A 27,124-nucleotide genomic window follows, 5' to 3' on the forward strand; every position below is an offset into this window, starting at 1 on the left:
GTGGTCATGCCGCCTTACACCAATATATGCGGGTGGAGGTGTATTACAATCACAATCTCTATACAACTTGGCAAAATAACTTTCACATAAATCATGACTTGAAATTATAACATGTGGATACATAATCCATAGTTTGGAACATATCCTCAGTTTATAATGCAATATGATAAGAGCATTTGAAACACGAATTGAACATATATCCTTATCACAAAACTTATCGGAATACTCGATTTGTAATCAATATCTTGGAACCTACGAGGATAATGGGAATTCAAATTCTTAAAGAAGGGTTTAGCCAACATACCTCAATGGAGCTTCCTTAAACTATAAAATGTTCCGGAATTCTTAGCAACTTCAATCTATTTTAGAAATATAACAAATTGAACCAAAATTAGGAAGATGATCATGGTTCTAGCTCATTTGAGCATTTTATCAAACACTAGGTGTGCATAATATTTCAAGGTCCTTTTATGGAGGATTCCATCATCCCACAACTCAATCTTTACCATGCTTAGTTTAACAATCTTCATACACCCCTTGATATCACATGCATGTAAAATAAATAACTCTCATGCCCAAAAATTATCTTGCTAATTACCCATTTTCAGATAATTTCAAAATTAGGGGTTAGGGTGTAGAATCTTACCTCTAGGATGAAGACCTAGCTAGTTTCCCTTCTTAATCTTCCAAAATTTGAGCAATAATTGAAGAACAATTATCGAAGAACACCTTCTCACTCTAGGGCACCCTCTCTCACTCTAAAATGTCAGATTTTAGCTCAAAAATGGTCCAAAGCGTGTATGTAACGAAGCAGGGTTGAGTTTTAAAAACCCAAAAATGGAGCTCCGGAACAAGGTCTGCGATCGCATAACCGATATGCGAATTGCATATCGGCCGCATAATTGGTGTCTAGCACCGGCAAACACCTATCTATGTCTACGATCACTATGCATACCTGTTCTGCGGTCGCATAATGAACCGCAGAACAGTTATGCAGCCGCATAGTTGACCGCAGAATTGCATCCAAACTGACCCTCTCCTGTCTCACTTATACGGCCATTATGCGCCCCGCAGAGTGATTCTGCGATCGCATAATGGACCGCAGAAATGCATTTCGCTGCCAAAACCTTTTCTGTACTTTCCAGTGCATTGTTCAACCCAAAAAGTCTGAGCCGCGAAGAATTTCTATAATCCTCAACACGTAAAACCAATTCGGTACCACGAAACATTATTTTCTTTTGTAAAATTTTTACGGGGCCTTACATCGGCCCGGTATCGAGGAGGCTTTTTCGACCTTAAAGTCGATGACGGTTGGGCACCCTACCGGAACGAATTCCTCAGGGTGGGGCTCTGCCGCATCCTCACCACCAGCGGGTCGTGATGAAGAAGCGTCCTCTTTTTGCGACACAGTTTTGGAGGTTTTCGCTATTGATGAACAAGGGAAAAGAAAATTAGGATGGTATGCGGTTTAATTAGAGTTCTAGAAATTTGGGTGTGAAAATTATGAAGTAAAGGGATTTTCTAAAGAAAAAGCAAGAGTAGAAAGAGCTTTGAGTGTAAAGTTTGAATGAGAAAAGATAGGGTTCTTATAGGTTGCTGGCGACGGTTCGAAATCGGTAATGGCCGACCAGCAACTGACATGCATTTAATACCTTGGTAACTGGACCGACGGGACGTTTCGTCCCATACGTTATAATCGGGCTCGTCGCTAACGTCATTACCTATCGTGTCAAAGTTCGAAAATTCATATCGTTTCTCGCCATATTCTTTCCGAGAAACGAGGGGACTATCTGTATACGGTCAAAACTGAGCTTGCCCTTCGTATGACTAATCGAGACTGGAACATGATAGACCAAGGTTCAACCTCGTATAATATCGAGCCATGATGCGAAGTTAGGTTGCCGAGCTCGTGACCCAGAGACCGATCAAGATCAAGATCGACCAAGATCGAGATCGGCCAAGATCAAGATCGAGCCAAAAAACAAAAAAGCCGGAATATCCGCAATTGGGTAAGAATCTCGGTGAAAATCCCGGCGCATATCAAGGAGAGGCCAATTAATTAATTTATCATGAGATTCTTTACTATTTTTAGGATTATATTGAGAGTATGATTTCCCTAATATATAAAGGGGGTCTGATCATTTATGCCATACAAAGCAATACACTAACTTTTTTTTAGCTTCATTATTTTGTTACTCTGATCATATACTAGCGGAATCTTCATTTGGTTCGAGGGTGATCGAACTTGAGGGTCAAGGCTAATTGATTCATTTGATTTGTATTTATTTCTTTTACAGTTAATTTCAATACTAGTGTATATATATATATTGTCAATTTGTGCCAAATTATATCATGTATCCTTAGAATCGCGTATAAATTTAATTGTTATCCGTTTTTCGGGTAAACAGAAATATATAACATTCTTCATTTCTTCTTACAGGGAAGATCATATAATCTAAATTGTATATCAAAAAAATATATGAAGAGAACTTTCTTTACTCCCTGCGGGCAAATTATCAACTTGTAGTTCACCTCCTTAAGACATGGAATTGTGTTCCCACCAAATTCACTCCTTGGAACCTTGAACAGCTCCCTGTTTTTCTTGGTAATTCCATACTTGCCTTTTAAGTGGTATTATTCTAACCAGTATTATTTTTTTTAAAGGAATCTGGATGAAAATCAACCAATTACAAGTCTATATCTTATACCTCAAACATCCGGATGCGATTGGAATTAACACAACAAGTTCAGGACTAAATCCGAATTTGGGACCTAATTAGGAACCAAAATTGAAGTTTTATTATAAATAGTGAACTTGTTAAGTATTTTTTAGAACAAATGCTTCGTTCTTTCTTTCATAAACTCTGCCTACACTAAGTAGTCAAACATGAAAACAGATCCAAAGGCTCTCATCATATCCTTTTGCAAGTGCACTTTCATACATTGATTACTTTCTAAAATTTGGATAATATAAAGTATGGGATTTGCAGCTACGCTACAATCTAAGATCTTCCTTCGTGTATCCTTTCTCTTGCCTTCTTTGCCTGCACAGTCCATTCCAAAATTTTCAATTATTAGAAATACAGAAAAAAGAAATGACGAAACTGTGAAAACACTAAAAAAAGGTAAAAAGAATGAACCTGCTTTTCCCAATCTGTGAAACTTGTAACAATAGATAGAATGATTGTTTGTACAGTAGAACCAACCACTATTCCAATCCAAAGACCCTTTGCTTTCAAATGTAGTACGAACCCCAACACCACTGCTAAGGGGATTGCTACCAAATAAAATGCCCCTAGATTTATATATGCCCCAATATGCTGCCACCCGCTTCCTCTTGCTATACCTGTATTTGTGTTTAACAACAAAATCTTAGTCGAAGTGTAGTGCAAATTCTTTTCAGGAATATATCAGGGTTAATCTTACGCATAGTCACTGAATTTTACCCGCCACGTTAGAGCTTTGCTAGTAAATATGACACATCAAAAGATGGATGCTTGGAAACTAACCAGAGATGACTGCTTGTAAGCTATCTGTGATAATGGACAGACATAGAAAAGGAGTCATTTCAGCTATATAATCCACCACTTGCTTGTCATTGCTGAAGGCTTTCCCTAATACACGCCTGCTTCCGAATAGACTTGTGCTTAATACTACTGTCTCTATGACTGCAAGAAACATTACTAACTGAACTGCGAGTCGAGCCTTTTGAGGATTTCCAGCTCCCAATTCATTTGAAATACGAGTACTTTAAAATCGAATTAAGACAACAAGTAATGGAGTAAGAATTTGTATGAGTTTTAGCTACTGATGGATATATTTGATAGTTATTGAGTCAAACCTTGCAGCAGCTCCAAAGCCATATGGTATAGTGAAGTGTAATGTGGAAATTGTTAAGCTGCATGAGTGTGAACAAATGAGATATTAGAAGCATTTCTATTGAAAATTCTCTGGAATTCATGACCAATGTGAAATGGTTGTGGATTAGAGTATGGTACCATATTGACATCACTGATGTCTCAAGTGTTGGATTTGGTAAAAGGCCTGATAGCAGAGTAAGCACCTCAAGTGACCACCATTTTAGGCTACAATAAGGGTGTTGCCATATTGGAGGTTATGAGTCATTGAAATGAAAACACATAAATAAATGACTTCATCCAAATGATCATCAGGCATGAGGGATTCATTCAAGAAGACGAATATTTACCAAACCATCACAGCAGAAGGAACAGCCAAACGGAAGAATTGTCCGATACCAAGGAATGCATCCATGGAGAAAGGCGCTCGAGTCTTCTCACAGGAGCTTGAATATTTGACATAAAATGCAAGAAATAGCACATACAACCAACTGGATATGCTGAAGGCTATAGCAGCTCCTATGTTTCCTCGCTCCAACTTAAATATCAAAGCCCAGCTTATGGGCAAGTGGAAGCATAGAACACCAAAGGAAGATAACAGCATGGGAAGAATCAAACTCTGTGTCTGCATGTATCTAACTAGCGGTTTAGAAATTGCACCACCAAATAAAGCAGGGAGTACCCACATTGAATACTTCTGCGCTTCCACTGAGATTGAATGATCTTGTCCCATCAATATAAGCAATTTGTCCATGAAGAACCACAATACACATATTGGTATGCATACAAGAAACAGAGAAATTATAGCAGTGTAGGTATATGTGCTGAGTTTATGGTATTGTTGAGCTCCGTATGCTTGTCCACATAGTGTCTCCAAACCACCAACCAGCCCTGACTGTTTCATATTCACAAACCTCAGTCAATCAATATGGTTTCATGCATGAACGTGAAGTAAAAATAGATCTTGGTACTAACTCAATCCGAAAAACTAGCTTATGAGGTGAGGATTGTCCAAGACCACATAAAGAGTCAACAGTGTTTCTTCAACAAATGTTAGACTACAACACCTCCACGCCCAGGCCTACACATCTCGAATGTGGACGATATAATATGAGGGGCCAGACATTGTGTAGATTAAGAATAGGGATAGATATGGTTGTGATACCATGTTAATAAGATAGACTCAATGCAAAAGATAGCTAGAGGTGGATGGAGCTCATTTCATTGGGTTCAATTGAACCCTATATTATATATATGTGTGTGTGTGATAATGTGAAATTTACTAAATATCATCGAAGACTAAATTTTCAACCTAAAATTTCAAAAGTGTGATAGATTCAGTAGTAAGAATCGTGAAAGTTGAACCTTCCAGCTTCAAACTCTGGATTAATTTGGCACTGAAGCGCTTATGAGGTGAGTATTGGCCAAAATCATATAACGAGACAATAACTGATTCTCTTGACACTCAACAAACATGAGTAAAGAACAGTAAGATGCAGAGAGAGGACTTACAAGTAGGCTGAAACCAGTGACATTAGTTAGAGAAGTGGCAATGGCAACGCTAGAGAGCGCTAACTGTCCAAGATGTCCCACCATAACAACTGATACAAATTGCAAGAGGTACTGAAGCACTGTAACTGCTACCATTGGAGCCATAATGCGACTCGTCTTCTTCAGTTCTTGGGATACAGCATCCCAGTTTATCTGCCATTTCTTTTCTTTCAAGCTCTGTGGCAACTCCTCTGTCATGATAGTTCTACTTATTGCCACTTCCACAGGCGAAGACCCTTAAATATAATAGTATGCACAATTAGAAAGACGGCTTGGGTGGCAAAACGGGTGGGTCGGAGCGGATATGGGCGGGTCGAAAACATATGATGCAAAAATGGATAAATTAGAGAAAATAAAACTGCACGACCGCTAAAAAATTTAATAGCCTAAAATTTTGTACTTTACCCAAAATGTCCAGTGGAACAAATTTAATATCAAATCATAGTCATCAGCATAATTATTACCGAACTAAAATCTCTCATATCTCCATATCCATACAACATCACATGCTCCTAAAAATATTATTATTTATTATACACGTTTTTCAACCTAACTTTATCTCTTTTATCCCATTTCTTAAGAATACTTTTTTATCTTCTAGAATCCACTCACCCGTAGAAATTACTCACATTTCTTTTTTTGTCTTTTTCTCGTTCATTTTCTTTCTTTGTATTTCTCACTTAAGATCTAGATTTCTTTCTTTTTATTTTGCATTTTATATGGAAAAGCTTCTTTTGAGTAGATAGAAAAGTTGCCAAAAATTCAATTTAAATCTTAAAAGAATTTATTCGATTAATACTACGGTAATGATATTAGAGTGGCAGTAGAAGAGATGAAATTTTCTAGTCAAGCTCTGTGTATTTCTGTTGGTGTTTTATTGGTTGTTATTATAATTTTTGTGAGGATATGAGATTTTATGGTAGATCGACTGGTTTTGTTTTCATTCGGGCGGTTGCTGCTGCTGCTTCTTCTTCTTGTCATAATGGTATTTTGTGAGTGAATATCTTTTACAATGAGTGTTGATGGTGGGTCTGGGTTTAATAAGGAAGCTGGACGGTACTTATATGTAATTTTGTTTGTTATATATATATATATATATATATATATATATATATATTGTAGTTTTGTATAAAAGTTATATATACATTATATTCTAGGTTTGGCAATGCACTTTGTGTATATTGAGTGTATTTCTAATGTGTTTGTATATCCAAAGCGTATGTTGAATTTTTTATACATGATTATATAGTGTATATATACTACACAATATGTATATATATTGTGTATGTATACTATATAATATTTATATATACTATATACAAATTATATACATAATTTATACATGATTGATACATATTGTGCAATTATATTTTTGTATAAAAATTGTATATAAACCGTTATATATGTATATAAGATGTATATTTACAGTTAAACAATATATAAAAGTTTTATATATAATATTTTCTGAGTTTCACAATGTATTCTTAGTGTATTCCGAGCTGTTGTGTATTTTAAGTGTATAAAAAATATATTGTTCAACGATGTATAAAAAACGTATAGTACGTGTACAACCTGTACATCACCTTCTTCTTCTTTTTCTTCTTCTTCTTCTTCTTCTTCTTCTTCTTCTTCTTCTTCTTCTTCTTCTTCTTATATCATGAGTATTTTTTCTTATGTAATAATATATTTTTCTAAATTGGATCATTAAAAATTTAAAATTCTTTGTAAAAGTTAAAAAGGGGATTATAATTTGTGTATAATAGGAAGAAGCTTGGTGGTTATGGAGAAGACAATTGGGTTTGATGGAATTTTGGGGCTGAAAGGATAGTTTTTTCGGGGATTTCACTAGATATGAAGGATTTTGGGTGTGATTTGGCGAGATTTTAAAATTTTTAACTACTAACATTAATTTTAAAAGAATATTAGGCTAGAGGTTTGGCTAGCCGCTATTATGGTTGCATTTAGGAGCCAAGAGTTTCTCGTTGGTTTCTAGGTTTCACTTGCTAGCCCTTATAATTATTTTTGGGCTATAAATTGTATACCTTATTTTGTGGCTACCAGTTGACATTAGTTTTCACCGAGTGGCTACAAATGAATTTCTCTCGATAAATTATCCGACGCCCGACCCATATTTAATACGAATAAAAAATGAGTTAACCGGCGGATAATATGGATATCCATATTATTCATGACTTCTTGAATTTGATCACTTTTGAGAGAATTCCTAGTCTCCTAAACTTGAGGAACCTCCAATTTGTGGCTTTGCATATGTAAAAATTAAACCCATTATTTATTCATTGGCTATCCATTTTCTAAGTAGATAATATGATTTTTATCCATATTTGACCCGTTTTTAAAAAGTTCATTATCCAATTCATTTTCTAATGATAACTATTTTTAAAACAAAATTATTTTTGACACCACTAGCCGTGCGTATATGATATTGTTGTAGGACAGAGAAAGATGCTTGCTTGCTTAGCAGATATACATATTATAAATGTTTTCTCTTAGGTTATCTTTTTTGTCATTACTTATCGATTTGCTATACAATTTTAGCTGTACTAGCAACCCCATTTGTCTTTTCTTTGATTCCCAATTGACTACCATTATGACATGCAAGAAACCATTTTCAAAGGTCAAAAAATATACATGTTCCGTTGCCATCATTAAATAAGTGATTGACTTACTTATTTTCTAATGTTTTGATGGTGAGTGAGAAACGCTTTTTTAAAAACTTTTTTGGCAAAAAGAACTCTAAGAAAAACGCAAGATTTTCAAACAAACGCCTACAAATGACGAGAAAAGAAAACAGTTTTTTGATATAACAAGATTTTTATGCAGACAATGAAAAAGGCATGTCCATGACCCAATAAAAAAACAAAAGAAGGCATGTCGAATGTGGAAATTGGTACTTTGACAGACATTCATAAAGGCATGACTGCAGTCAATTCCATGAAATAAACTCCATGGATCATGCTGCTTTCTGTTGACTGATTGGTAAATACGGCAGAAAGCGAGGCGGGGTGTCTAGCGCCTCTATTTTTGTTGGGCAAAAATGACCGATAAAACTTTTAATATGGTGTGATATTGTCCGCTTTTGATTAAGTTTACAGTTTTCTCCGAAAGGCCTCGCCCACACGGTTTTTCCTAAAACGCATCAGACAATTAAGAGATTTCTACACCTTATACGTAGTCTCCCAATCTTTTCAGCTACCAATGTGAATTTATTCACACCCAAAAAATTTCCTGTCAAACTAAGTTTCACGTGGCCAACTACCACGATCCACAGGTCTCCCCCTCGAACCAGTTCCATGTGCTAGCTTCTTTTTATGTGCGCGTGTCCAGGCTCATAAGCGTAAGGAAGTCCATTACTATAATTCACGGGTCAATTTTCGAGATTCACTATGTGTCACTCACATCGTTAGAGTATTTATGTGAGCCAAAGCCCGCAACTAACTTCTTTTTATGTGTGCATCTCCAAGCTTGTAAGAGTAAGCAAATCGAGTCCCGCACCATCACTCTACTCTGCCATCACCATACTCATCCCGCTGAACCTGGCTCTAATACCAATTGTTGGGCTAAAATAACCCAATGATACTCTTAACAATTAACATGGTGTGATATTGTCCTCTTTGGGTCAAGCCAACACGGTTTTCTCAAAAGGCCTAATACCATTAAGAGTTGAGAAAAATGATATTGTATAGCCGCTCTCAAAATAATAGCCTAAAAATGTATTCTTTTATATATAGACACACATAGATTATGTATATTATAAATAAAAATTATACAAATTTTATATACTTTTTCGGCTACCGAATGTAAATAATTTCTCGCACGACCTAAAGTTGATCTTAAGAGATCTCTACACCTTATATGTAGGTTCTCAATCTTTTCAACTACTGATATAAGACTTTAGTCGCACGCCTAATAATTTTTATCCCAGAAAATGACTTCACTTGTATTAGCAGGGAAGTATTTTTCACTAATTTCAGTAAATATTTTCTTTTAAAATAAAAAATACGAAAAGAATTATTCAGAAAATATTTCTTTTCTACCAAACACACAAGATATTATATATAAGGATTCTAACCAGCACTTGGATTATTTTAATTAAATAATGCTACTGTGCATTATTTCATACTTCTTTTTTAGGTAATATACATTTCATGCATGGCTACCACTAACTTGTCTTTCGGGGTTTCTATGAGAGGAATTTACACAGATTACAACTTCTTTAACAGTTATTTGCAAAAGTTACAATCACTTTTAGAAAATTTCACAAATACAATTTATTACAATTTTTTTAACTTTTTAATTAAATTACTAAGTTCATAAACTCCTAAAATTTCTCCCCTGAACATGGGATAATGGTACAAACAATTTGTTAAGTGGTCAGTTACACATTATCTATTTTTTTAAACTCCTATAATGTCTCAACCATCCGTGTATTAGTTATTAAAACAATCAAAGCATATTCACTCTCAAAAGAAACATGCCCTTTCAATTTTAAATTATAGAAGATTTTTATTTTTTTTCTCCCTTAGAACACCCGTAAACCATCCAAAAATCACTAAAGGCTTGGGAATTTTGCAGCTGAAAGTGTTTGCTTTCCCAAATTTTAATTGACAATGTATTATTTTATATTATATATACTGTATATTGTGTTATTGTATATTTTAATAATATATACATTTTATAATATACATTTAAAAATATATACATTATATTTGTTTCCCCAAGTTTGCTTCTTCTTTATCACTCCATCAGCAAAATGTATTTATTTCCCCCAAGTTTTTATACAATGTATTATTGTATATTATATATATATATATATATATATATATATATATATATATATATATATATATATATATATATATATATATATATATATATATATATATATATATATATATATATATATATATATATATATATATATATATATATATATATATATATATATATATATATATATATATATATATATATATATATATATATATATATATATATATATATATATATATATATATATATATATATATATATATATATATATATATATATATATATATATATATATAGTTTTCTTTGGATAATGATTCCTTCAAAGTATCCCATAAACTTTTGGGTCTTCTTAATTTGATTGATTAATTTTCGCACAGATAGAGTAACATGAGATTTTTTTAATGTATCAACGTGGTTATGAGAGATATTGTTATAATTGTCATCAATAATTAATAAAATGGAGAAACTTTAGGAGCTGATTATGGAATATGTTTTCCCTTTAATAGGAAATTTAGTGTATTTGTAGAGTATATTTTTATACCTTTATTGTAGAATAAGTTATTTTATTATTAGTTGTAGATTATGAAATATTTTATAAATCCATAAGTAATTATGAAAATTTCTCTTTTTATATGTCCTAGATGGCTTATTACACCAACTTTTGCGTTCGAACACATACCCGAAAGTTGGATTATCTATTTTTATTTTTATGGAAGATGAAATATACAACATTCTTCCTAATGAGAAGATTATGTATCTTTGGGAAATAAACAACATAGAGAGAGAAAGACTATCCTCTCTCTAACTCCCACTAACCCACATAAATCCCAAAATATCTACAGGCCCACCACGGGCAAATGACCCCACAATTCAAATTCAACAAGAACCTCCTGATATCCTCCTTGTACCCCACCAACGGGATATGGAGGAAGATATGCCCCAAAGAACTCGTTCAAGGAAATCCTCTTAGAGGCAAACCTCGTTTCTACGACCAGGCTACCCCAGTTGCCGACGGAATTCTACGATAAAGCTATACTCAAACAAGTCGGCAACAGAATCAGAAATCTACTAAAGATTGACACCTGCACCTCATCCACCCTAAGGGGCGGATACACTAGGATTTGTGTTCAAGTACGACTAGCAATCCCAGTTACTACTGCAGTAACCATAGGTGCCCACAACCAGCCTATATTGTATGAGGGAGAAGGGATCCTTTACAAGGCATGTGGGCGGATTGGGCACACATTAAGATCTTGCTCTTTCAAGGCCAAACCCATAGACCAAAACCCCAACCCAGACCTTAATATAAATATAACCCAACTGGAGAAGAAGCAGTGCTGAACAGTGATGCCCAATGGAAGACCGTCCCATTTAGAAAAAACAATCATACACAGCGACAACATAAGGGAACAACGACATAAGCTACACAAACGCAGGTAAAGCGGTTCAATCCGGCGTCAGGTGCGTTCCTTGCCCTGAATCATATATCCGTCGTGGATTTTATTAACTTGGGCCACATTGAGAATGACCCGGAAAACCAGTTGGGCCAAAAGGGCGGTCAGGAGGCTCTGACATCTTCTCAAGGCCTAATGAGGCCCAGAAACTTATTAGCCTAACTCAGCAATTAGGCCTGAGTAGCCCACCCCACCCACCGCACACCAATCTTTCTGGCAATAAAAGGCATCTACCTAACCCACCTCTAAGAGATGCTTGTTTGGGGAAACTACGTGACACCCACAATCCTAAAATTGATACTAAAGATGGGAAAAAAGATACCCTCAGTAGACTTCACTCTGTACCCCCTAAATCGGGTACTCTTACAGAAGAAAAGAATATCATAGTCTCTTAAGGAAATCCTCTGACAGCCCAAACCCACTTGAAAGTGGGCCACCCTACCAAGGGATCAAAAAATTGATCCCCCTCCACTCACACATAACCTACCCCCCACTCTCCTTCGTATGTGTAACCTCCACTAGAGGTAATCGATTACCTGTTACACATCAATTGTCCATTGTTACCGGTGAGAAGACTTTGCTTGTCAATCCTTCAAGATTGACTGCACAAGTAAAATCTTCAGACACAGCTCCCAACGAAGAAGAGATGACTTATAGTCATAATTCCCAAAATATGATCCATTCTTCTAAACCCTCATCTAGAGGATTCCACGAAGCTGAGAACAACAATGGAAAACTCGAACTCAAACACCTAACCCACAATCATCTCTCCACTAATGATTTCCTCCACGCCACTACTACCAGAACACACGTCAAATTCCTGGCTGGAACTAGCATTACCGGGGAGCAGCCAAAAATTATAGATGATGGTGGGGTCAGTACCCATGAAAATCATCGTCCAGGACCCTCGCTACTTAGCTGGGTTAGTGAGGCAGCTTCTCCACCAAGGGTTGGCAAACTTTGGACACCAGCTGTGGATGTCCACACCGCTTTAAGCACAGTACATTGGGATATCAACCATTGTCTATGGAGGAGATCAACAGCCTCATGGGCCACCTCTGTCAGTCCATGCCCTTTTTTCCCCTGATGAACCTAGAAACACTAACCTCATCACCCAACATCACCCAATGGCCACCAGTAGTGCAAGTACCTCCTCCATCCTCCTATCCAGTATCTCCCTTCAACCAACTAAGCAGGGGACCCAACAACATCCTGAGTTATCTTAGGGAATCCAATGTGGATATGTAGAACCTTATAGAAAAGCGAGGTGTCCCAAAAACAAAAGCCTTTCTCATGCAAGAACCACTGAAAATAGAGTTCAAAGAGCTCTTGAGAGAAATGCTTATTACTCTGTGCCCCAGAAAGCTAACAAGCTGCATAATCGATCTCCGAGTGCCCTTATCTCCAAACTCATAGAACTCAACAGTATCCCTAAATCCCATGTTGAGTGTGATGAAGCCAATCCATGTGGGAAAGGGGAAGGGAACCAAGAGAAAGGTCCCCCCTCTCAAAATTCATTGTTGATGAATTTCATAATATGGAATGCTAGGGGTACTAATAGTGATGAGTTTCATAGACACTGTGCCTCCATGATTAAGCTTCACAACCCTGCTCTGCTGGTCCTGCTTGAAACTAGGATGGCAGATCACAAGCACCTAACTGTTGAGCTTCAGTTTGACGCACAATTACAAACTCCCTCTATTGGCCAATCTGGTGGCATTGTGCTAATGTGGAAGGATGACTTGCTCAAGCTTGAGGAGGTTTCCACCACACCTCAAGGGATTCATGCTATGGTGCAGGTAATTTCCTCTTCTTCAAAATGACTCTTCTCTACTATATATGCTAGTAATTGCGTGGCTGATATGAATAGACTTTGGGAGCTCCTAGAAGACTTAGCATCTGTATATAGGGGTAGCTGGCTAGTTGGGAGAGATTTTAATGAAATCCTGAAAGCTATAAAAAAGTTGGGTGGAAACTGCTTCAATTTCAATAGAAGTAATAGATTCTGGCATTGTCTTAATCAATGTAAGCTAGTGGACCTGGGGTTCAAAGGCTCTAAATACACCTGGACCAATAAAAGATATGCTAGTAGGCAAGACCCGATCTTAGGAAGACCTGATAGATGTCTTGCAACTAATACTTGGATAGAAATATTCCCTGAACCACAGTGACTCATCTGCCTAGGACTCACTCTGATCATTGCCCCCTTCTCCTCAACATCTTGAGTAACCAACACACTAGGCATAACATACCCTTTAGATTTGAATCTATGTGGTGGTAACCACCCTGAATTTCTCCCTATTATGCAAGATAGTTTCTCTATTGAGTATAACATCCATAGGGCAACTGAGATCCTCAAAAGTATGGTGACCTTCTTGAATAAACATGTTTTTGACAAATATTTCACAAGAAAAGGCATATCCTTGCTAGATTAAATGGCATTCAAAAATCCAATGAATACCCTTTTAGCACCTTTCTCCAAAGTTTAGAAGCTAACCAGTAGCAGGAGTTTAATGTTATCCTTAAGAATAAAGAGGACTTCTGGAACCTCAAATCTAGGATTAACCGGCTGAGTGAGGGAGATGCCAACACCAGTTTTTTCCATACTTCAACACTTAACAGAAGAAGGAGGAACAAAATCCTATGTTTGAAAGATGATGTAGGAAACCTAATCCAAGAATCTCACCCATAAAAGAAGCCATCCTCAAGTACTTTTCCAATATTTTCACCTCTGAACATCATCACTCCACTAGGAATCCCTCGAATAGTGAAGAAAGACCTCATGTCCTCGATAACAGTGACAAAGAAACCTTGGATTCCCCCCTTGAGGTTGTCTGAAATTAAATGTGCCCTAAACTCTTTTAAACCTATGAAGGCTCCCGGTCCAGATGAGCTTCATCCTTTCTTCTATTAGAAGCATTGGGATATTCTATCCAACCAGATAAATCATTACTGCATGTCAGTGTTTTCATCTGGTGTCATGCCCTCTGAGGTTAACAGAACCTACCTCTACCTAATCTCCAAATGCCCTAATGTTACTATGCTGATAAACTTCAGACCTATAGGACTGTGCAACACCATGTATAAGCTAGTTATTAAGATCATTGTCAACAGAATCAAGCATGTCCTTAACAAAATCATTGGTCCAACTCAAGCCAGTTTCTTATCCAACAGAAGAGCTGGTGATAATGCCAAAGTGGTTTAGGAATACATAAATCACTTTCAAAAGATGAAGGAAAAAAAATGCTAACATGGTGTTAAAAGCAGACATAGAGAAAGCATTTGATATGTTGGAATGGTCATTCATCAGAGACTCTTCTTTAATTTTCCAAGTAGACTAATCACTCTGATTAAGTCTTGCATCACCACCAGTTCCATCTTTGTCCTGGTTAATAGAGACCAGACTAATTTTTTTCAACCCAACTAGGGGTATTAGGCAGGGGAACCATATTTCCCCCTACATTTTTATCATTTACATGGAGAGGCTCTCTAGGAATATAGAAGAGGTTGTTAGGAATAACTCCTGGTTCCCAATCAACATCAGCGGGAGTGGGCCTAAGATCTCTCACTTATTTTTTGCTGATGATCTCACTCTATTTTCTAGGGCAAACAATAAGAACTGTCATGTTATTTTAAGTGCACTAGGGGAATTTAACAATACCTCTGGTAAGAAGGTCAACTTCTTTAAGTCTAAGGTCTTTTTCTCGGCTAACTATAAAGAGGAATGGGCTAGTCAATGCAGCTTAATCCTGGGCATCAAGCTGGCTCATCCTTTGGGAAATACCATGACTTTCTCATTTTTCACAAAAGGCCCAAAAGTAGTGACTTTCAATTCAACTTAGACAACCTTAACACCAAGCTGGCAGGTTGGAAAATAAAATTCCTCAACATGGTTGACCGTACTACTCTATCTAAAGCTAATATGAGTAGCATCCCCAGCCATGCAATGCAATACATTAAGCTGCCCTTTAAAATAACCAACTAGAGTGATAAAGTTCAAAGAAATTTTATCTGGGGTACTACTGCTGAAAAAGGAAACTTCACATGGTAAAATAGGACACAATCACAAAACCAAAGAATATGGGGGGTCTGGGTTTGCAACAAGCACACATAAAGAATAAAACTTGTCATACTAGCCTAGCATGAAGAATGTACAATAACACCAATTTCATCTGGGCTAGAGTGCTCATGGGTAAGCACTGTAGAGGGACTGGCAACAAGGGTAGGCCCAAGACTAGGGTCTGGCAGTGCATTCAAGAGGGTTGGAAAGTATGTACTAAAGCCTCCAGATGGATTGTCCACAAAGAGGACATGATCAATTTTCTGGAGGACAGTTGGTTATCCAACTTGCAGCTTCTTAGCTCTATCCTAAGAGGGCCTTGGCAACTGACTGACTTGAATAGGAAAGTTAGTATTGTGCACTGTAATGGGATCTAGGACCTTAACTCAATCAGCTATCTCGTTCCACATGAGATCTCTACCATTATCCAAAGAACTTCCATCCCTCTTAATGCAAAGGCCAATGATAAACTAATCTAGAAACTCACACCCACTGGGATGTTCTTCTCTAGGTCAGCCGAGAATTTCATTGCCTCTAACTTCACCAGCAATCCTGGTCAAGAAGACCTCTATGACTGGATATGGAATCTAAAGGTTCCAAATAAGATCAAGTTCTTCACATGGCTGATACATCAGAATAGACTTCCTACTGTGGAGTACACGAGGAAGACATTAACCAAATTTTCTTTGAGTGCCCTAATGACAAGGTATTTTGGCTCAACCTGGTAATGACTAGCACTAACAATCAAGTCATCCCACCTACTGCCTTCACTATGCAAAACTGGGAGGATACTTGGCACATGGTCCAACATATCCACTTTAATTCTTGTATTGATTGGAAAATGCTACTCCCCTTCTGTTTTTGGAGCATTCAGAAAACTAGAAATACCAATATGTTTGAGAAAATAAAGACCCACACCTCTATCCACCAAACAATTGCTATGGCAATTGAGTACTGTCATGTAACTACTAGTCAAAAACTAAATCTTGAAAAAGTTACCCTCCACCTCAAGTGGCAACCACCAGAGGCTAGGACTCTCAAGCTTAACATTAATGGGGTTGCTTGTGCTTTAACTGGGCAAGGGGAAATATGATGTGTCTTTAGGAACAATAGAGGTGATTGGGTTATTGTCTACATGAAAGGGATACCCCACACAAATAGCATTAGAGCTAAGCTTCAAGCTCTATGGCAGGGCTTAAGAATTGTTATTGATCAAATGCTTTCTCCCCTAGTGATAGATACAGACTCCATAGAGGTAATAACTATGATAAGAAATGGTAACTTGACTGTAACGACCCGATCAATTATTTTGAGCTTTAGAATGTCATTCGATAGTTGAGGCTTTGAGTATCTTCACTTTATGTTCTATGACTTGTACGCGTGTTCAGAATTGAATTTCAGGAAGTTCGGAGTTGATTCGGATGAAAAATTCTCAATTCGGAAGCTTTAAGTTGGAAAAGTTGACCAATGTTTGAATTTTTAGTAAACGACCTCAGAATTGAGATTTGAAGGTTTCAATAGGTTTGTATGATGATTTCAGACTTGGGAGTATATTCGAGTTGAGTATCGGGTGGTCCGGGAGCATTTCAGCACTTATTATGGAAAGTTGGCAATTTGAAGGTTTTAAAATTTTCTAAGTTTGGTTTGAAATGGACTTTGGTATTATAGATGTTTGTTTGGGGTTATGAGCCTTGGAATAGGTTCATATCACGATTTATTACTCGTATGTAAAATTTGGCGTCATTCCGGAATGTTTAAGTGTAATTCGGATGCGTTCAACGAAGATTGAATGTTTGAAAGTTAAAAGGAGGATTTGATCATTGATTCATAGTTTTGATATTGTTTGGTATGATTTGAGGCCTCGATAAGGTTTGTGTTATGTTTTGAGACTGGTTTGTGTAATTGGACGGGGTCCCGGGGGTCTCGGGTATGTTTCAGATGTGTTTGGGTTGTATCGCACTCTATTTGATGTTTAAAAGTCGTTTCTTTGGATATAAAGGGTATAATATTGAGACAACTACCTTTGATTTATGATTTGATTGATTCATTAGATCCGTATCGTAATTACAGAACTATAGCGATAATAATCGTCGAATTCTGAGGTCGTATGAGAGAGTTATGCCCATTTATGTGTCGGGAATGATTGTTGGTTTTTGGTGCGGACTTTGTTCTTCGCGAACGCGAGGGAGGTCCCGTGAATGCGAAGAAGGAAATTTGGGTTGACCGGTCAACGCAAAAAATTTCTCTTCGCGAACACGAAGGTGTCCCGCGAAGGTGAAGAACAAAAATCGCGTGGACAGTATTTTAAATGGACAGACCGATCATTTTAGTATTTTGAGCATATCTTGAGTTCTAGAGCTCCGTTTGAGATGCTATTTACGGAGTTGTTCTCGTATCAACAAGGGGGGGGGGGGGTAAATATATGACCTTTATTTTGATATTTTTCATGATTATTTTCGTTGGTTATCATTTTTATCCGTTTTAGATTGTAGAAATTGGGGGTTTGAGCCCCAAAGTTATGAGATGGTAAATCCTTGATTTGAGGGTCAATTCATAGACAAAATTGGAAAATTTTCGGAATATAAACTATATAAGTTATGGGTATTTTCATAATCCACACACGTGGGCCCGGGGGTTGACTTTTCTTGAGGAGTTGAGAATTTATTTCTAATTGTTAAATTACGAATATTGGAGTATATTTTGATTGGTTTGCACGTTATTTGACTAGTTTCGGATCGTTTGGCATCGATTTGAGGTGTTAGAAAGGCGTTAAAGCCGGTTATCAGATTTCGAAGCGAGGTAAGTCTTCTGTCTAACTTTATGAGGAAAAAATTATCCCATAGGTGTTATATTTATTATGTGCTACATGTTGTGGGAGCTACGCACATATGAGGCGACGAGTGTCCGTACGTATGCTAGAATTCCTTATTATGTCCAGATAGACTTAGACTCATGTCGTGCTTTAATTGTATTATTTGCGTTACTTTTGACTGTTCAATTGATTTAATTCGCATTATGACCCGAGACTAGACTCGCGTAAAGTAATGGACTCGCTATTTTAGATACTTGACAAGCTACTTGTTCAGCCGTAGAAATTGTACTTCCCTTACTGATTTCGTCCGGATTGTGCGTATCCATCAGAAAGTTTTCTTGAATCTCATAACTCACATGTATATTCGTAAGTGGAGTCAAAGATCCGTAAAAGCTTAATATTCTAATGGGATCGGGCCGTTCGCATCAGCAATTTCATGAAATACTCTTATGGGATCAGGTCGTTCGCCTTGGCAGTACTATGTAACACACTCTTATGGGATCCGGCCGTTCGCCTCGGTAGTACTACACTCTTATAGGAACGGGCCATTCGCCTCGACAGTATCATGTATCATATTCTTATGATATCGGGCCGTTCACCTCGATATTTCTATAAAATCACTCTTATGGGATCGGGCCGCTTGCCTCGGCAGAATCGTGCGAAATACTTAATAAGAAATCCGCGTATTCATGAAATTACCAAATTTGAGATATGACCATTGATTTGGTGTTGACCATTACGTACTCCATTTGAGAGGTATCGTGTTTGAGGATTTTGTGTTTACTGTTCAACTGTAGACCGTATTATTTGCCTTTGCTTGTACTCATTGTTACCTACCATGTTTCATATTTGCCTACTTTATTATATTTAATTTGTTGGACCACTAGTAAGTGTCAATGTCGACCCTCATCACTATCTCTTCGGGGTTAGGCTAGATACTTACTGGGTACACGTTGATTTACATACTCATGCTGCAACTTCTGCACTAAATGTGCAGGATTTGACATGTTCATTTGGTGGTCGCTTGGGCGCGGAGGCACAACTACTGAAGGGACTCTATGGTGAGCTGTATTCCACGCCACGATTCGCAGCACACAAAGTTTCCATCACAATTATTTACTTTATCATGTCTACCTTGTATTCCAAACAAATTATGTTTTGTTATATTACTTACTAGTAGATGCTCATGCACTTGTGACACCGGGTTTTGGGGTGTTCTAGAATTTATTTATGATTTTGCTTACCATTGAGACACTTCTAATTTATATTTTACTTAAATCATAAATATGTACGATTTTTGATGCATCGATCTCTCTATCTAATAAGATTCATGATTTCAAAAATAATAAAATAAATAATTAAGTTGGTAATTAACCGTTTATTTGCCTAATGGCGACGTTGGGCGTCATCACGACCTATAGTGGGTTTTGGATCGAGGCATTGACACACAACCCCATAATCTATGATTGCAGGTCAATGATGGAGCAACTGGGGAATCCAGCCATATGGCATAACTACAAGGAATAGAACCAAGTGGCGGATCTCCTCGCCAAGGAAAGAGCTAAGAAGGGAAGCTTTGAAAGAACACAGGTTTTGGCAGTTCCTCCGGTATTTGCTAACGAAGCAGTGTGGGCAAACATCTTAGGAACTGTTTTTAAAAGGAAAATTAATATTTGTAATATTGATACATTTTCTGTTAATGCTACTACTCAAGGAACTCACATTCCCTTACTGATGTAATTTTGTGACGCCTTTAATGATATTAATATATCCAGTTTATAAAAAAAAAAAAGATTATATTCTCCAAATTGTGACAAAACAAAAATAAAAAAGAGTGGAGACGTGTGGGTTATTTATCAATTTGTAATTCTCCTCCTTAAGACATCGAATTGTGTTTCCACTGAATACACAACCTTGTAATCCCCTTTTTTCGGCAATTCCATGCTTGACGTGACTAAGGGTGTTCAAGATTAAATATATATGTAAAGTGATATAGTCAGAAATTTCGTCAAGAATATTCATATTTTAAACAAGTTAATAATAATTTTGTCGATGAATGATATACCAATTCTTTTTAGATTAAACTACGCAACATTTAGCTAAACAAAAAAAAAAACTTTTAACAAAACTATAATTTAAAAATTAAAATTAAAATAACAAAAAGACAACATTAGAAATTTTACTAATAAAAGAAAGCATAAACCAAAGGAAAGAGAGTCGAGAGGATTTATAATTTGTAGAGAGCTGTGAAATATTTGTAAAGTTTGACCTTTTAAATTATGAAATTTATTTAAGAAATAACTTTTAGATACAAAATTACGTTTAAGAATAATTGTTTATTTCTACTAAAATTTTAATTTTTAAGAGTTTTATTTAGGAATTTTTTGGATTGAAAAAGAATCAAATAGACCACATGGTGGTCTCTGTTTAGTTTTGGCAAATAAAATTAGCGGAACCCATGAACAACACATTACTTTGAACACCAAGAACGCTGGCACTCAATTATGTTAAGGGTGTTTAAAATATAATATATAACCATTTAAAATAGTATTTAACTTATATATGCAGTATAAGTTTTCGTCGAAGGGTGTGCGCTTGACCACCCTTGATACAGGGTGGCTAAGCCTCTGTATATGTATAATAATAATTCTTGACATATATACTTAATATAAGTTTTTATATATATAGAGAATAATTTTCCGACAGAGGTTATTAAACTGACCAAACTTTACTCTATATATGGTTATCAGTGAGTAGTATAAAAATACGGCTTTATTTTATTATATTTTTGAATAGCAACCTAAAATGTACATGAAGCCCATGTAGTCACGATAATAAGTGCATGGAATGAAAATGGAACACCCATCGTTGCATATGTATTCCAATAGATAATTATTTCGGGATAAATGTTAGCCTACCATTTGTATTTATCTCTTTGTGAGGTTATTCTCTCGATAATGTATACTCTCTATATTATATACTCTCTTTTATATAATAGATTGTTCATCTCCATCTATGGACGTAGGTAAATTGATCGCCACGTTAAATGTTTGTGTCTCTTTTGATATATTTCTCTTTTGTTGTCTAATTATCGTCGTTCAAGATTTGCCTTACTAGCTTCCGCATGACATCTGATTGTTTTGATCCTAGCAAATTACACCTCAAACATCATGTTGGGATTGGAATTAACAGATCAAGGGCAGGACTAAATCAGAATTTGGGACTTAATTAGGAACCAAAAATAAAATTCAATATGTATAGGTTGTATACGGGTGAAACCGAGCCCATGGAACGCCTCAGTTTCCGATGAAGTAAACGGAGCAAGAAACGTAAAGGCAAGGAACCGGAATCGAGGCAAGGAGCCCCTTGGTCCGGGGTCCAGGCAAAACACCCGCCCTCGGAAGTATCGGGGCCATGACCCCCAGGTCCGGTTCGAACCACAAAAGCCTCGGAGAGCATTACCAGACAATCGATCACGACCAACATAAGGCCATGGTGTTTGCGACCGGCCGGATATCACGGCGTGGATCTCGACACATATCGGCAGAGAACCGGTGATTAGTTAAACGAAAGATTTTTACCTTTTATGAAATTGTACTTAGGGTAAAACTCCCCTACTATATGGGGGGGGGGAAGTCTGATTATTCATTAGGGACATTGTAACACGCACATCAAGGCAATATACTCTTATTTTCTCTCTTATTCAAAGCTCTCACTTTTGTTCATCAAATCATTAGTAACGTGAGCCCGGGTTTGAAGGCAGACATTCTATTAAGCTGTTACTAAGTCTAGGATCATCCCTCTTGATTGGTTTGATAATTTATCACGTTCTTTATCTGTTTAATCTAATGCAATTTATCATTTGTATTGAATTAATCCACGTATCCTTAAAATAATTTAAAATTTTAATTGTTATTCATTTTAAGGGTAAACAATTTGGCGCTCACCGTGGGGCTAAGGATAATAGTGGCAATTTGATACAAATTTCCATAACACACTCTATATTACACTTGTTCTTTGAGCTTTTAATTTCAGGTTAGATTAAAAATGTTGAACTCCCAATCTACCCATTTGCACGTGGATGCCGAGTCCAGCCACCATGGAGAAAACAACAACGTGGTACCCAGCAATGAGGTTCCCACTGCTGACCCCAACGGAGTCCCGGTCCTTGATCCAATCGATGCTAACTCACACGTGGCTATCGAAGTAGACTTGCCTAGTGACCCCGAAAACAACATTCACGGGGGAGCCCGATCGATAGCCCGGAGTACGCGCAATGACGAAGGTGACAGGATCGACTTGCGCGTGATCTTCGAAATGTAACAGGCTTAACAGGAAGCGATAGCCCAGTTGTAGAACCAAAGCCGAGACCCCAGTAGAGTTGAGCCCAAATCGTCCTGAGAAAATGCACGCAGAACTGAATCGGCCACAGAAAGGCTGGGTGAAGCAGAACTCGGGACCAACCCCTTGATAATAAAGATGCTTGAGGAACTGACAAAACGGGTGGAATCGGGAGAAAAGAAAATCGAATCCAACGAAACAAAAGTGGAGACCTATAACTCGAGGGTCGACCAAATCCCGGAAGCACCACCGATACTTAAGGGCCTAGATTCCAAAACATTTATCCAAAAACCTTTCCCTCTAAGCGCAGCTCCGAAGCCGATCCCAAAGAAGTTTCGTATGCCTGAAATTCCGAAGTATAATGGGACAACTGATCCCAATGAACATATGACCTCTTATACGTGCGCCATCAAAGGAAATGACTAGGAAGATGATGAAATTGAATCCGTTCTGTTGAAAACGTTTAGAGAAACCTTGTCGAAAGGAGCTATGATATGGTATCACAACTTACCCCTAATTCTATTTACTCATTTGCTATGCTTGCAGATGCCTTTGTAAAAGCACACGTCGGCCCCATAAAGGTCGAGACCAGAAAATTAGACCTTTTCAAGGTAAAACAAAGAGATAACGAGATGCTTAGGGATTTCGTATCGAGGTTTCAAATGGAACGGATGGACCTACCTTTGGTCTCAGATGATTGGGACATGCAGGCCTTCACCCAAGGACTCAATCCCCGAAGTTCATTGGCTTCATAGTAGTTGAAGCAAAATATGATAGAATACCCGGTAGTAACCTGGGCCGACGTCCATAACCGGCACCAATCAAAAATTAGGGTCGAAGACGATCAGCTCGGGGCCCCTTCCAGGTCTGTTTATCCCGTCGGATCTGGTGACAGATCCGAGAGACATTGATCGTGAACCAAGATCGAATAGAGACTGGTATCAACCGTACAATGGAGATCGAAGAGGCCATGGGTTCGTACGTAACACTGTGAGAAGTGAAAGAAGGAGCGATCAAGGTTAGAATAACTGGGGACTCATGAGCAAAAGAGGTTTTGACATACCCATCGAGTCTAAGGAAGCACCAAGCTTATCGGAGTACAACTTCAACATCGATATTGCTGCCATCGTATCAGCCATCGGACGCATCAAAGATACTAAGTGGCCTCGACCATTACAATCCGATCCTTCCCAAAGGGACCCCAACCTAATGTGTAAATATCATGGCACTCACGGCCACAGAACCGAACACTGCCGACAATTGAGAGAGGAAGTAGCCTGGTTATTAAACAACGGACACCTCCAAAATTTTTTGAGTGATCGAGACAAACATCACTTTAGGAATAAGGACTCCAGCAAGAAGATCAAGCAAGAGAAACCTCGGCACATCATTTACATGATCATTGGTGGGGTTGACGTCCCCCAGAGGATGATGTTAATGCGTACCAAAGTGTCCATCTCAAGGGAAAAACGGACTCGAGATTATGTTCCAGAAGGAACCGTATCTTTCAATGTCGAGGATGCTGAAGGCATCGTGCATCCACACAATGACGCACTGGTAATATCTGTACTCATAAATAGATCTCGAATTAAACGTGTGTTAATTGATCCAGGTAGCTCGACCACTAGAGGGGAGATAACCCTACCGGTGAACACCGCCGTAACCATTCAGGAAACAAAGTTCTACGTGATCGAATGAGATATGAGATACAATGCTTTATTCGGGAGGCCATGGATTCACAACATAAGGGCAGTACCCTCGACATTACACTAGGCGTTAAAATTCCCCACACCGGGAGGAGTTAAAACAGTTTATGGAGAGCAGTCGACCGCAAAAAGATTTTTGTGGTTGATGAGGTGGTCCCGATATCCATACTCTCGACATGAAAGAAACCGATTTCGGTCACCAAGGAAGAAACCAAATAGCAATTACCGATACCAGCCCGAACCGAACCAGAAAAGCAGGGGACGGGCGAGGATGATGACTACGGAGTTCCCAGGTCTTTCATAGCCCCTGACGATTCCGATGCCACAAAGTCAACAGTCGAGGAGCTGGAGCAAGTCATATTGATCGAGCACCTTCCCGATTGGAAGATATACTTGGGCACAAGGTTAAGTCCCGAGCTCAGGAAAAAACTCATTGAATTCCTTATAGCTAACATAGATTGTTTCGCTTGGTCCCATTTTGACATGATAGGGATCCCGCCAGAAATAACTACTCACAAGCTGAGCTTGGATATGAAGTTTCACCTGGTTAAATAGAAGAGGAGACCCCAGTCCGAAGTCAAGCATGCATTAATCAAAGACGAGGTATCTAAACTCCTTAAAATAGGTTATATTCGGGAAGTTAAGTACCCGGATTGGTGAGAAAACGTAGTAGTAGTCCCTAAAAAGGGAAATAAATTAAGAATATGTGTAGAATAACAAAGACCTGAACAAGGCATTCCCTAAGGACTCTTTCTACCCAACATCGATCGCATGATCGATGCGACGACCGGCCACGAGATCCTCAGCTTTCTTGATGCCTATTCCGGGTATAATAAAATCCGGATGGACCCGAGCAATCAGAAAAAAACTTCCTTCATCACTAAATACAGAACCTATTGTTATAATGTATTGTCTTTTGGGTTAAAGAACGCCGGTGCCACTAACCAACGCCTAGTAAACCGGATGGTCAAAGAACAAATAGGAAAAATTGTGATGACCCGAAAGGTCATCTTTAAATTTAATATTTATTTTTGTATTTTGAGACCTTGAATAGCACCTTTCAGCATTTCTCGACTTGCGTGCACATTCCATAAATTTTTCTAAAAAGGTTTTATGTGAAAAATTGATTAAAATGTGAAATAGTGCTTAAAACTCATTTGAGTTAACTTCGGTTAATGGTTTGAGCAAACGGATCCGGATTCATGTTTTGACAGTTCTGGTAGGTCCGTATCGTGATTTGAGACTTGGGCGTAAACTCGGAATTTAATTCAGAAGTCCTAGATTGAATTATCGCCATTTGACAAAAACTAGAAGCTTAAAGGCTTAAAGATTTCAAAGTTTGACCACAAATTGACTTGTGTTCATATCAGCCTCAGATTTCGATTCCGAAAGTTGGAATAGTTACTTTATGTCATTTATGACTTGTGAGCCAAATTTGAAGTCATTCCAGATTCGCTTAATACATTTCAGCACAAGTTTTGTAAATTTAAAAGTTTGAAACTCATAAGTCCGAATCGAGGTGTGAATTGTAATTTTTGTGTTGTTTGACGTGATATGAGACCTCGAGTAAGTCCGTATTATGTTATGGGACTTGTTGGAATATTTGAACGAGGTCACGAAGGGCTCGGGTGAGTTTCAGACGTGTTTCGGATCATTTGTGTAAATATTTGCAGGTCTGGTTCTGATGTTTCGCACCTGCGAATTTAGGAGCGCAGGTTAGGACCCGTTTCTACGGTGAGTCTCGTTGCTCCTGCGAATTTGGAGCCTGGGCAGCCTACTCACTTCTGTGAAAAAATGGTCGCAGATGCGATCACCGCTTCTGCGGCTTGACGATCGCAAATGCGGAAGGTACTGCTTCTGCGCAGCCGCAAATGCGGCCCAATTTTCACAGATGCGGACACCAGCTTGGCAAGCCATTTCGCAGATGCGAGATTTTTCTTGCAAATACAAGCTCGCAGATGCGGCACTTGTGTCTGCGGATGCACAAAAGCCTGGGCAGAACCCATAAAATCAAGAGTTAGCCATTTTTACTCATTTTTGAGTTTTGAGTCTCGGATTTGGGTAATTCCAAAGGGGTTTTTCATGACTTTGACTTGGGTAAGTGTTCTATACCCGAAAGTGATTATATTTCATAAATCCATTTTTATATTCATCATTTATTTTGGATTTAGATGGAAGAAATTAGAATTTTGTAAAACTTTTCAAAAACAAAAATTTAGGATTTGAAGGTCCATTTGACATCGAAATTTGATAATTTTTGTATGATTGGAATCATCTCGGAACGGGTGTTCGGATTTCGTAAGATTTCCGAGATCCGAGATGTGGGTCCCACTGTTGATTTTTTAGATGAATTTCAAAATATAATTCAAAAAATTAGAAATTCCGTGTGGAATTAATTCCTACGAATCGTGTTGAGTATATTAAATTGTTTGTGACTAGATTTGAAGCTTTCAGACACTAATTCGCGAGGCAAAGGTATATTGGAATCTTGAGTTGGTTGCAAATCGAGGTAAGTGTCGTGGTTAACCTTGACTTGAGAGAGTAGGATTTAT

General features: G+C 37.7%; 1 protein-coding gene across 1 annotated transcript; it reads right to left on the reverse strand.

Moving 5' to 3' along the window:
* Positions 1 to 2,888: 2,888 nt before the first annotated feature.
* Positions 2,889 to 6,461, reverse strand: LOC107794817 (protein DETOXIFICATION 12-like). The gene is made up of 7 exons (XM_016617348.2): positions 5,370 to 6,461; positions 4,208 to 4,752; positions 3,999 to 4,085; positions 3,842 to 3,898; positions 3,510 to 3,748; positions 3,141 to 3,346; positions 2,889 to 3,044 (listed from the first exon to the last, which is right to left on the reverse strand). Exons 1-7 carry the CDS (start codon positions 5,604 to 5,606, stop codon positions 3,003 to 3,005), a joined length of 1,413 nt encoding a protein of 470 aa, XP_016472834.1. The 5' UTR covers positions 5,607 to 6,461; the 3' UTR covers positions 2,889 to 3,002.
* Between the last annotated feature and the right edge of the window lie 20,663 nt (positions 6,462 to 27,124).

The sequence above is a fragment of the Nicotiana tabacum genome, chromosome 17 (assembly GCF_000715075.1).
Source record: "Nicotiana tabacum cultivar K326 chromosome 17, ASM71507v2, whole genome shotgun sequence".
Classification (NCBI taxonomy): domain Eukaryota; kingdom Viridiplantae; phylum Streptophyta; class Magnoliopsida; order Solanales; family Solanaceae; genus Nicotiana; species Nicotiana tabacum.